Genomic DNA, 13,026 nt, shown 5'->3' with positions numbered 1-13,026 from the left:
TTGCAACACAATATTTCCTTTACTAGAAACCTGAACCACGTTCAGTTGGTTATGGGTTTTGGGTTTGGGTTTGTTTTTTTCGTTTGTTTGGTTGAGTTTGGGGTTTTTTTGTTGGTTTGGTTTGGTTTTTTGGCCTGGCCTTTGAGATAGTTTTAAGTGTTGTTATCCTTGATGCGTTGGAAGAATGTTGTGGTCCTACAATGCAACACTAGCATTTGCCATCCTTTACGTAAAGCTACTGTTAACACCAGTCTCCTGGCTCCCCCTGAGGACGAGACCCCTCAACAGCTCCTGCATACTGAACGTGTGTGCATCAACCAGTTCGTAAGACTTGCTCCTACTATCGAAGTCTGTATCTTGGCAGGTAGAAAAAAATGGTTCAATTTGTATTTTTTTCGGTGGAAAAACTAAAAAAAGAATTTGAAATTCTTTTAACAGTTGCTGAAATGCATTCTGAAGTACATACATCTCCATTGCACATAAATTGGGAAGAAAGTAAGATGATTTTGGGTAATGTACGTGATCAGTCATGAATCCCCAAAAAACCCCAAACAACAAACAAACAAAACTTAGAATGCTAATTTGAGGGGGGCATAACTTAATTGTTAAGTGTTGGTTTTAAAAAATATCTGTAGATGGTTTGGTTCATCTGGTCTTTAAAATGACTTTTTTCCCCATGTTATGCCAGATTCAGTACATGCTAAGATAATTGCAAAGTCTCTTCTGCCAAACTTCTGAGTGAACTTATGCCAAAATCTAAGTGAATGCGATTTTAAAAAATCATCTATACATGTTTCAATGCTGATTTGTCCACTCTTTAAAAAAAAATTACAGTCTGAACTAATAATGTTTTTTTTTCCAGCTGTCACAGTTTTGTAAGATTTAAAAAAACCAAACAAACAAACCCGAAAAACCTGGTACTGTAAATATTTTTGTACCAACGAGGAGAAAATGTCATGCAGTTAATGGGTCATCTGAGAACAATACTGAAGTATTTTGTCTTGTAGATCAATTTTCAGTGTAATAGAAGGAACAGAAACGTTTGGGTTTGCATGTCTCTCAATACTGGGAATTTTGTACGTTTTAAGTGGAAAAACTCCGTTTATATTTTAATTCATTTTTTATCTTAAGAAGCAGTTATCCAAGTTAGATTAAGGATGTGATGTTGTTTTTAGTCATCTCTAGAGTACTGAAAATAAGTAAAATACTTTGAATAATTTCTTGAAACTAAAGAATGGTCTGAGAAAAAGAGATTTTGCAGGACTTAAAAATGTAGATAAATCTTAAGATACATGTGTAAAAGAAACTGCAGATAACAATCATGTCCTAGATTATTGTATGATTTCTGAGAGTTGAACCCCATAAATTCAAAGGGAGATCATTCTCAAGTGGAGGAGTTTTTGAGCATGGTTCTTTGTTTTTTTTTTTATTGTGCTTTTTTTTTAAAAGAATGCTCCGCTTAAAAAAAAAATCATAAATATGTGTGCAGTTTCAGATACGGATTTTAAAAATGATGGGCAAATGCAAGGTAGAGCTGACTTATAGCATTCTTTCATAAATCTAGAATTCACTAGAATATGAAATTATGCATTGTAAAGTGACTTCTGTTGTATTATTTCAGTCCAACAATGTAAACAAAGGTTCTTATTGGTGCTGCAAGCAATGTCATTATGGAAAATAACCATATCGATACAAGCTTGTTTTCAAAACAGACTGATTTTTATTTTGTTTATACTTGTACTACTTTGGAGAGCTTTTATAGAATGACTTTAAAGGTTATTGCTTGGATATCTCTCTTTTTAGTAAGGAAAATACAAGTTTTCTAAGCTGTATATTTATATATTGCTTTCTGAATAAAAACTGATTCAATTTTTTTTTTTTTTCAGTTAAATGATACACAATTAAATGTGTCTGTTTTCAAAAGTTAATTTCCCTCCCCCTCAGAATCATATTTTGGGGACAAAAGTTCTTGCGTAGAAAATTCTAGCACGTTGAATCTCACGAGGAGTTCTTCTGTGCGAGGCCTGAATAGCACATGTATAGGAAAAACACCCCTCTCTTCTAGTAGATCTGTTTGCAGAAGCCATACCCCTCTTATGGGATATTCAGGTAAGAGTAACGGCTCTTAAAGGAAATAGTCCTACTTACATTTCTAACATTATTTTATTAAACATACTTTATTTTTTAATGTGGTACAGTAAGATACTGAAATAAAAATGCACCCATAGGGAAAAATACTACTTTAGATACTGAGTAGATGTTTTGGTGTTGCAACCTCTTGTCACTTACTTTGCATTCATGTGTAAATTATCAATATAGTTAGAATTCAGACTTTTTTTAAATTGTCCAAAATTGAATTATTTTTGTGGACATGTTGGTTTATGTGGTGACTGAACTGAAGAAGCCAAATTTATGCATATTTCTAACCAGGGTTTCTGTTTAGGCTTGTAATGCATTGTACATCACATATCATGATGTCATTCTCAAGTTTCTTGATGCAAGTTATGCATTTTGTGTTGGCATCTTCAGAGGCGTAGAACACTAGTTCTTCAGAAGAACACTTACACAGTAGGTCATTGGGTGTATGTTTTGCAGTGCTTCTTATGAACGAAGTTGTGTTACAGGATAATGATGCCTTGTGCCATGTTATGTGTATCTGTGCTCTGGTAGTGCAGAAGTAATGGGATTCAAAGTTAGTTCTTTCATAGTCTGACTAATCATTATCAGTTCAGTCTTTAGTGTTCTTAAAGTTATTTAATGGTAATTCTCTGAAGCAATTAAATTATTTAAAAATTGATTAAAAAAAAAATAAATCTATTCCTGGTAAGAAGACAAATAGGCTCTCCACTTGCTACTGAATTGAACTATTGTTTTGCAAAATGTAAATAACATGAAGTTTGTAATTTCCTACAGCTGTTGTCATTCACAGTTTTCTTTGTGACTACCCCAGGAATGGGGGAATGAGAGTAGCTATGATGTTGAAACCCACAGAGCAGATTTCTCTAGACTCTATGCAACTTAACAATTAAACAAACCCATATTTTCAGTTTCCTTGATTTTACTTGTGTGTTGTTTAGCCTGGAGAAAAGGAGGCTGGGGGAGACCTTATCGTTCTCTACAACTACCTGAAAGGAGGTCTTGGTCTCTTCTCCCAAGTAACAAGTGATAGGATGAGAGGAAATGGCCTCAAGTTGTGCCATGGGAGGTTTAGGTTGGCTATTAGGAAAAATTTCTTCACCAAAAGGGTGGTCAAGCACTGGAACTAGCTGCCCAGGGAAGTGGTGGAGTCCCCATCCCTGGAGGTATTGAAAAGCCATGTGGATGTGGTGCTTAGGGACATGGTTTAGTGGTGGACTTGGCAGTGCTAGGTTAATGGTTGGACTCGATGATCTTAAAGGTCTTTTTCAACCTAAATGATTTTATGATTCTATGTTTGTGTTTGTACATCTATGTATTTGTTTATGCTTGCTGTATTGTATGTGACATTCCTTGATCAGTCTTTCATTGATCTGTATTGAAGACAGCATATCCAGAATATCACATTCTGAAGAACATTGGTTGGTCACTGTATATTTTTTAGTGTGACAAACTGAAAAACTAATCATCTTCCAAATAAAATTTGTGCAGTTACCATACCTGATCTAAAATACTTATTATCTTCCCCTTTAAGTTGCTTTTAAAAGAAGAGTTAATATTGTGATCAGCTGCTGCTGATGGGCCGGGGTTGTTCTGAGTAGAAGATTCAGACTAACAATTACATTTTCAGCAGGCCTCAGGTGAAACTTCATGTGAATGCTGACATCTTGTGGCCTGCAGAACATAGGTAGAATAAATGAAGGTTCAGACTCGGTTGTGTGCAGCATTGAAGATTTTGCTCAGGTGGTAGCCAGTTGCAGTTCAAACAGCCTTTTAATCTTAAGTTCTTCGATAAACTCTTATTCTGATCTTGCCCTTCCAGATTCCTGGTAGGATTAGTTTTGATTCTTGGGGTGCAAATTGAGCTTACTCAGAAGAAAATGGCAGGTTTGGTGTATTATGCCTTCTCAGCAGGATCGTTCTGTTTTGAGAATACTCTTACTCCATTCCTATTTGAGAGCAAATTCTGTGAAGAACAAGGGAAGGTAGTGGTGGAAAAGAATGTAAATAATTGCTACAAAGCAGGTAGAGTTTATTGGTGTTTCAGATCAGTAAATATGTCTGTGCCAGCAAAATCCAATACTGTTTAGATGTTTTTGAAAGTGTAAATGGGGCATGCCTTGTATATGCAAGTATTTTTCTTATTTTGAATACTTTAGACTTAATGGTTATTTAATAATGACGTCTCTTCTGAACATTTAAGTGAATTCAAGAAGGATTAAGTGAAGAATCTGCTCAATTCAGCTGTTGTAAGGTTTAGTTTGGCTTTCAGCTGAAAGTTGAGAAGATGGAGATCATGAAGGGTTTTTCCAGTTTGTCTGAAGTTATACCAAAGTGTATGTAGCAGCTGCTTTTCATAGGGTGGTAATTACTTCAGTATTGCTCAGTAAGTTACACATTTGCTCACTTGAATAGCACAGTCTCACAATCTTTGGTCGCAGATTTCCAAACAAAAAGTCATTAGTAGCTTCCCCAGTAGAATTTGGAAGAATGTAACACCATTTTGCAAACATGAAACAAAAATTAGCTGAGATACTAAAAGAAGCGCTGTAGACATATTTTTGGTCTTTCATAGATTAAAAGTTCAGTACACCGAATTAAAATGGCATCACCCCGTTAGTTAAATGTCATATTTAGGAAGTACTGTAACTTAGCACTTATGAGCAGTGTTGCTTAAATAGTGGAGCATAATTTGGTGTGTGGGGACTCTATTACTCTTGGTTAAGACATACTGTTGCACAGATCTGTGATGGCAGGCACCCAGAGGGAAGCTGGGGAGAAGTGGGAGGGTCAGCTCATTTTGTCCAACTTCTTATCCCCCCAGTTCTGACGGCAGATGATACCTCATCTCTGAGACTATCCTTCTTATTGGCTCAGCTTACGTTTTAGGCACCAAAACAGTAGTGCTAGAAGAGAGTTGGTTTTTAACTCTCTGCTATTTAAAGTTCAGTACTGTATGAAGTGGTGTGGGAGGAATGAGATGAAGGAATGTGTCGAAATTTGTCTCTGGTCAACTATACTGCAGCAAACCATAGGAACACAAAATAGCGGCAATTTTGAAATTAGCTATTTGGATCGGAATGACATGAGATTAGGAATTATACCTAAAGGTATAAAACATCAGGTTTATTGTAGGCCTGTAGTACAATCCCGAAGTAGATTTGCTATGTTATGTTGGGCAAATTGCTAGAGCAGCTGGGTTGGTGGGTTTATCTACATGGGAAAAGAAAGAGACTAGATAAGAAAATGAGGTTTAGGGTCTTCAGAAAGGAAGACATTAGGTGCTAAGGAGCTGTAATCTTAATTTTCACACTTAATCTTTGTAAGGGGTGTCTCAGAGAGGTAGCTGGATATTTGAAGAAGGAGATGAGATTAGTTGAGTTTGTGATGGTATTTGGGAAAACTTAAGCCAAACCAATTTTAAGATACTAAAAATGTGTTTTAAAAAAACCCACCAAAATGAAAATCAAGTTATTGGGTCTGAAGCATACAGTAGATGTATATATTTTAGAATAGTTTAATATTAAAGTTTAGCGTAAAATCAGATGAAACATATATGTCTCTATATATCAAAGACATTTGTTTCCCCTAACTTGACGAGATCTGAGCCACCTCAATCAGAGTTGTGCTTTTAGCGGAATATTAACTTACAGTATCTCTCTGCAATTAACACGTGATTTTAACTAGCGGTAATAGCTATGCATTGTTTTGCATTTAAAATGGCAAATGTTTAATAATAGCCATGCCTTTTGGCATGTACTAAATATCTTGTTTGTTTAGTACAGAGACAGTGACTCAGAAACTGTGTTTTCACTTGCTACAGAAATGCGATTAGTTCTGACAATCTTAAATGAATGTATTCAATTAGTCTTTTAATGTAAGAGTATGATGTTCATACTTCGGAACGTGTGCCTTGTCTGTGTGGTATGGCAAGTAAGGAGTTCAACAACCAGGATTTTGAATTTTTAACTAAGTTTGGTAGATTGAAAGGGCTTTCGTGGATATGGAATGTAAACACATATTTCACTTGGAATGTCAAAGTATGATTCTGTGAATGTAAAGTAGTGGCTCGTAACTGAATATATGCAACTGTTTTACAGTTACATCCTCATCTGCAGTCTCTGCTCATACTGTTGCATCGGTTATTGTAGCTGTAGTAGAAGGAAGAGGCCTCGCCAGAGGTGAAGTAGGAATGGCCAGTATTGACTTAAAAAATCCTGAGGTGATACTATCACAATTTGCAGACAATACAACTTACGCCAAGGTATTGTTGCATACTTAACTGCTGTGTGCCTTACAGGCTAATTATTGTGACTTTCTTTCTTAAAAAAGCTTACGACTAATGGGAACTTAAATTTTTAGTTTGTAGAAGAAATTTCTCAAAAGTGAAAGTAAGAAGTTCTAGAAAATGTGCAATATTGAAAGGACTGCAATTTTCTTTACTGTGTCTCAGATTTTAGATAAAGAGGAAAGAATGTTTTGCAAAAGAAAAATAGCCTTTCTGCAAAAAATAGTGTGTTTGAACTGTGTGGGAGAGAGATGCTTTGTTTTGAAGAGCACTGGGCAATACATGGTAGTAGAACTTGTCAATATTTTTCGTCAGGCAAAACAACTTTGAGAGCAGAACTGCATAAATGTGTGTGTGGGCGGGGGGGGTAGGGTAGCTGTAGGGCTGGCTTTGTATGGTTGCATAAATATTCCTTCTCAGTTAGGTCGAAATGAAATTCACTCAATTTACGGCCAAGTGTTCTGCCTACCAGCACTGCATGCTCTACATTAATTTGGAGAGTAATCTCTCTGGTTTATGCAACACCAGCATTAATGAAACATCTTATTTAATCGTTTTGTTGTAGTTAAGCGTGCTAGAAAATAACGTGGCTTGTAGCATCTTTACAATATTCAAAGAAATAAAAACTAAATTTAATTAGGAGAATAAGTAGATAGGACTCAGAATATAAACAGCTATCAAATCTATTTACTAAAATATATGTTGTATAATGTCTTTTTTTAAAAATTATTAGTGCTTTTAAAGCTTATCCTGGTCTTAACACACATAAGTACTTATTGAACCTGGCAGCTACAGAAATACTTCTGTAATACACGGTAATAAAAATCAAAATGAGATGTGCACCTTGAAAATGTGGGTGCATGAGAAAATGTAGACATTCACGTGATGATGTGGCAACTTAAATAACAATTCACTTAAAGGTTTGAAAGTGAAAAATTGATTTGCTTGTACCTGGAAAAAAAAAGTCCCGCATAATCAAAAGAATGATAAGACTAGAATTCTGCAAGGAAACTTCAGTAAACAATTTCCATAAAAAGAATCTAATTTTAATGGTTTCATAAAGAGTACATTTACTTCTAAGAGTCAAAGGCTTTCTTTTTAGCAAGCAGTAGCTGTGTTTATAGTCTAGAGTCTCCCCTGTTTTACTGTGACAGGGCTAAGAACTGTACTACTGTCCCATGAAATTTATCTTTCACAAATTGAGAAGTATTTTAGCTGCCCAAATTCCTACCCCACCCCTTTACTTCTGGTTTTGTTTTGAATTTAATGATAAAATACAGTTACTTCTCTTAAGCCTTTCATACTTTGTCTTTACATTCTGATAACATGAGAGACTTCTGTTACTCAGGCTTGTAACTTGATAACTTTACGTCTTCTGTAACCGCCTGTCAAGTCATGGCCAGATTGCTCAGTATTTCCCTCCCTTACCATTCTAAAAGATGGCATTTTTATCTGTACGCGTATCTTCGTAATTTCCCGTTTAGATTACCGAGTTCTCTATTCTGTGGGCATACCCGATACTGTATTGACCATCCACTCAAAAAAAAAAAGAGAGAGCTGCTAGTATACAACTACTTTTTCCCAAATGCACTAAATGGCCTAGTTTCTTCTCTTGATGTCTTACTGTCTATCTGCTGATCAGCTGTTTTCTTACAGTGTCACTATCTGTGTTTTGCTAGTGATTGATATCAAGCTTATTGTATTTTCTTGTGCACCCTTTTATTTTTTAATATTCTGTAAATTAATTCAGTAAAGTTTTCTTGTATTCTTTAAGTTCCCCAAGTTTTCTTTTACTGTGATGCCTCTGAAAAAAACTTCCTAATAATTATCAGATATGACAGGCAGCGACAGCTCTCCCTCCCACCCCCCAATACCCTTAGATGATTTGTGTATTTTTTTATGCTTGTTCACCTTTCCATTGTTATTTATCCCTTCTTTCATGTCATAACTTCTAAGTGCTTAAAATATAGTATGTTTTTTCATGTTTCTCCCTTGAGAATTTGTGGATGATGATATAAACGGAATAGAAATGCATAATGATGTTTGTCCTTTCTTATACAATAAACAAATAGAAAAGCATATAGTGTACTTTACATCCCTACAGCAGGTGTGTATAACATAATCAAAGCAAATCTGGTTTAAATATGCGCATTTTGAGACATACTGAAAAAGGTAAGACTGAGATAAATGTTATAAGAGGAGGTTAGAACAAAGTCTAAAACAAGTCTCAATCAAAAGATTATTAATATTCAGACCTGTTGCATTTCTTCATCTTTCAGAGCACCATTAACTTTTCAGCTGCAAGCCCAGAAAGCTGCCATCTGTTGAGAATAAGTCTTTCTCCCATCATAGCCATGAAATACAGTTTTGGATATTTATCTCTTGCTTTGATGATAAGCATGTGTGTTTAAATATTAGGGGATAGATACCTCTTTTTTTTTTTAATTTAAATTTAGTTTCATGTATATTTATATATCTGTATCTATAGATACAGATAAATTTGACTTGGTGTAGAAGTTAGCAGAAAGTTTGATCTTTATTTACAAGACTGGAACTGTCATTTTAAAATATAAGGATTCTGTAATTCTTTATTGCTGGTTCATTATCATGTAGAAATATTTTTGATTATATATGGATTTTTATTGAATTATTTTGAATTTTTTTGTTCAGGTTATTACTAAACTGAAGATTTTAACACCACTAGAAATAATAATGTCAAACACTGCTTGTGATGCAGGGAACACAACAAAATTGTTCAGTCTGATAACAGAACATTTCAAGGTGAGCTCTTAAATTTCATTCCATATTTTAGAGTTCTTGTTGATCACTTTTATATGATTGTTGATTTGAGAGTTTTCCACTACTTCTAAAACCTTAAATGCAGTCAGATTTTGTGTTTTCTATGATTTTTGGGCCTACTTTTACCATGGTAAAGAATAATCTAACTGCAGCTCCAATGCTGCAAGTTCTGATCCTGACAATTATAGAGATAGGTATATTACTGATTAAAGCCGAAAGTTTTGAATTTGTGGCATTGAGGTAATTTGAGCAATACTGAACCTGGGGAAGATTCAGAGATGAAAAAAAATCAAGCATTTTCCTTTGCTCCTTCTTTGTTCTCTCAACCTGATAAATAGATGGGCCTAATGTATCACAGAATAGGAAAAAGCACTGGCAGGGCAAAAGAGGGTGAGATGAACGAGTGTATGTAATTTATGAGTATTAAAGCCTCAGAACTTTTAAAAAACTGTATTAATTACTACTTGAATTGCTTCCATGTCTACACTGCTGATGGCTGCTTCATGAGTCTTCTACTTTCTGACTTCTCTCCTCTTTTTCTTGCATAAATCACTCGCACATTGCACACTTTCAGTTATGTTGACCTGCGTATTTTTATTTGCTCTTTACCATTGAAGGTTTGACAATGATCCCTTGGGCTTAAACGTTGGCAAGGGAAAACTACAGTTTGAATGTGAGCATCAATGCTAGCATGAAAATAACTCTTCCCGAAAAGTTGTTAATTTTAACCAAATCCAGGTTAAATTCAAAATTTGCAGTAGCTAGTTCTTGAGAGGAAAAGCAATATCCATGAAGGAGGCTATGTTAATTTGCTCAAAACAGTAGTATGAGCCTTTTTATATGTACTCGCTACCAGAGAGAAGGAAAGATGAGTGATAGTAGTGTGGCTTGCTTGTGCTGATAAGCTAGAATGAATACTTCTACAAAGACAGATTGCTGAATCAGTTGATAGATTTTATTGGAAACACATATCACTAGAAAAATAGAAAAGTCTGTTTGATGAAAAATTCTCTGTAACTTTTTAAACTATTTGCTTTTCCCCCCATCTTCACAGAATGTGACTTTTACAACTGTCCAAAGAAAATACTTCAATGAAACAAAGGGTTTGGAATACATAGAACAATTGTGTGCATCTGAATTCAGCACCATTTTCATGGAGGTTCAATCAAAGTATGTTTGAATAAGGAAAAAGCATACTGTGTCCATATAAGTTTTTAACAGCTTTTTACATACTTAGTACACAAGTGTGTTGCTTGTTGCAAAAGTTAGAAAATCATAACAGAGCTGTTCTTTTATTTTGCCCTCCAGTGTTTCTGATATATCTAGAAACTTAAATAGAAAGCCCATTACAGATTTTTTTTCTTGTTGTTTTCACAGATTTCCACTTTCTCCTTTTCATTCTTTCCTTAAAGATACAACTGAATAGCTATGATTGCCTTTCTTTCTGGCCTCAGCAAATGTTTCCCTTGTACCAACAATTTTAAGTAGTGATACTTGGTGACCTGGGTCTTAATTTCAGGTCACTTGTAACTACTGAAATACGTATGTTCACAATACCGGCTATATAGTGTGGGGTGTCAAGCATACAGAGACTCAAACATTCATGAATGTTTAATTTACATGCATATATGTGCACTATTACATGGGTTAGTGCATACTTAAAACATACTGCTTTTTCAGTGCTACTACAACGCTACCAATCCCAGTAGCTGTCAGGCAGAAGTGTGAATGTGATTTCTGTAGTGCACTGCTTGGTTTTGTGGTATTTAAGTAGCACTATTCAACATTCATTAAAGATTGTTTCTTTCCAAGGTACTACTGTCTTGCAGCTGCTGCAGCTTTGCTAAAATATGTTGAATTTATTCAAAATTCAGTTTATGCTCCTAAATCACTCAAAGTGCGTTTCCAGGGGAGTGAGAAAACAGCTATGATAGATTCCTCATCGGCGCAAAATCTTGAACTAGTAATTAATAACAGAGATTCTCGGTAAGAATATTTGAGTTTACAAATTACACTTTTATAAAGTTGTATTTCACCAAGTTTCCTTGACGTTTGTGTCAAAGAGCTGACCGTTATTTTTATTTCTGTATGACAGAACTTATATACCATTCAGAGCTTTTAAAAAATATTTGGACAGTGAAATGCATTACAATTCAGCACGAAATTTCTAGCATAGGAAATCCTACAAGTGACTTGCGGGAAGAGATGATACATAGTCATCTTTACATTGATGTCTATATTTTATTAAAACTTATAAATTATGTTGATGCAAAATTTCACAGATTGTGAAATGAAAGAGGCAACATTTCCACAAGAAGTTGCTTATGTTGGATTAAAATGCCTAGGTTTTATTGATTTTACACAAGATAAACACTCCAGGCTTGAAAAGTTGTTTTGTTTTCCTTTAGCTCTAAGGAATAGTGGCAAAGAAAGTAATTTCTATAACGATGATCACGTGCAATGTGGTACTTGATTGCATGGTAGTTCTCCACGATGAGAACAATGCTTGGAGCACTTCCTTCATCAGGAGTTACTTGTCTTCTAGGTAGAAGCAGCTGCAAGGCTTACTTTCTCAACTGTTATGCTTCTGGTTAGAAAGAGAAAGAGTTGGAACTTGCACTTTGCTGCCTGCCAAGTTCTGAGATTCACCTCTGTTTAGAAGTCCACTCATCACCCTGATAGAAAAAGGGGAGCCTGGAGATTCCTCACTCTCCCAGTATTACTCGTAAAAGCTTTCCACTTGGAGAGGTGTCATAGAATGGCTTGGATTGGAATGGACGTTTAAAGATCAGCTAGTTCCAATTTCCCTGCTGTGGGCAGGGACATCTTTGACTAGATCAGTCATCCTTACCCTTCTGCTGCTGCTCTTTTTTCTTTTCTCTTTTTATACATTTTTGTGGGGATCGCAGAGTACACAGATCTGTTTTTCAGAAGCGGGAGGTAACTACAGTTTCTTTCTGTTCATCTGTCATGCTCTGCCCCCAGTTCCTTCTTGTTTGCTCCGTTGCTTCATATGTAACTGCAGGAGCCGGCCACTCTAAGATTGGTACCCTTGGAGCGATATTTCTCTGAAAGCTGCTCCTAATTCCACAGATGGTTTTGAGAGGAAGGAGGTCGTAGGAGGAACTGAGCAACAGTAAACTGCTTTAAGGCTCTCGCTCTCTCTCTCTCTCTCGCGCTCGCTCTCTCTCTCTCTCACTCTCTCACACACTCATATTATTGCTGCAGAATTTTGGCTGACCCAGTGGCAAGTTTGAATCAAGCCACACATAGCTATTTCCATTACATAGCTCTTACTCCTAAAGGCTGGTTAGATGTCTTTGTATCAGATGTTAACAGGTGAAAGTTAATAGTACAGGCACACACCAGAAACACCTAAATCAAGTTCTTGTGCCGGTATTAATTCTGGAGGGGCTTGTCTCTCTTCATTTACTGTATAGGGAGCCCTCAGTTGCTTAAAGGTAGGCAGTGTGGGTACTATCCCAAATGTAGAGTTCCCCTTAAGTGTTGTCATGAGTTGCATCTTATGGTAAATACGTCCTTACTAAAACTGGTTTTGAATTTCCCTCTTTTTTAATTCTCTTGACTATTGCTTTGTTCTTTTATACCACGGTATCTCAGGAGTTTCTGTACTATGTATCTATCTTTATGCTGTTTGTTTTGTATACTTGTATGAGATTTCTTCCTACTCAAGTTCTGTTTTCAATCAATATGTTGATATGGCCCCAGTGTTTTCATTGGCCTTCTTTCAAGCCAACAGCATTGAAGGTTTCAGGTTTCTAAAACTGGTTAGGTATGTACTA

The 13,026-nt window shown here is 35.7% G+C and overlaps 1 protein-coding gene across 1 annotated transcript in view; it reads left to right on the top strand.

Moving 5' to 3' along the window:
* The window catches only part of MSH4 (mutS homolog 4), a 31,927-nt gene that overhangs the window by 740 nt on the left and 18,161 nt on the right, over positions 1-13,026 (top strand). The window contains exons 2-6 of the mRNA XM_072866863.1: positions 1,945-2,109; positions 6,237-6,400; positions 9,095-9,205; positions 10,278-10,393; positions 11,036-11,209. Of these exons, the coding sequence (XP_072722964.1) occupies positions 1,945-2,109; positions 6,237-6,400; positions 9,095-9,205; positions 10,278-10,393; positions 11,036-11,209 (730 nt within the window). The remainder of the gene's footprint in view (positions 1-1,944; positions 2,110-6,236; positions 6,401-9,094; positions 9,206-10,277; positions 10,394-11,035; positions 11,210-13,026) is intronic.

Source organism: Ciconia boyciana, chromosome 7, assembly GCF_034638445.1.
Source record: "Ciconia boyciana chromosome 7, ASM3463844v1, whole genome shotgun sequence".
NCBI lineage: Eukaryota > Metazoa > Chordata > Aves > Ciconiiformes > Ciconiidae > Ciconia > Ciconia boyciana.
Note: the sequence above shows the minus strand (reverse complement) of the source record. Positions and strands in the feature narration are given on the sequence as shown.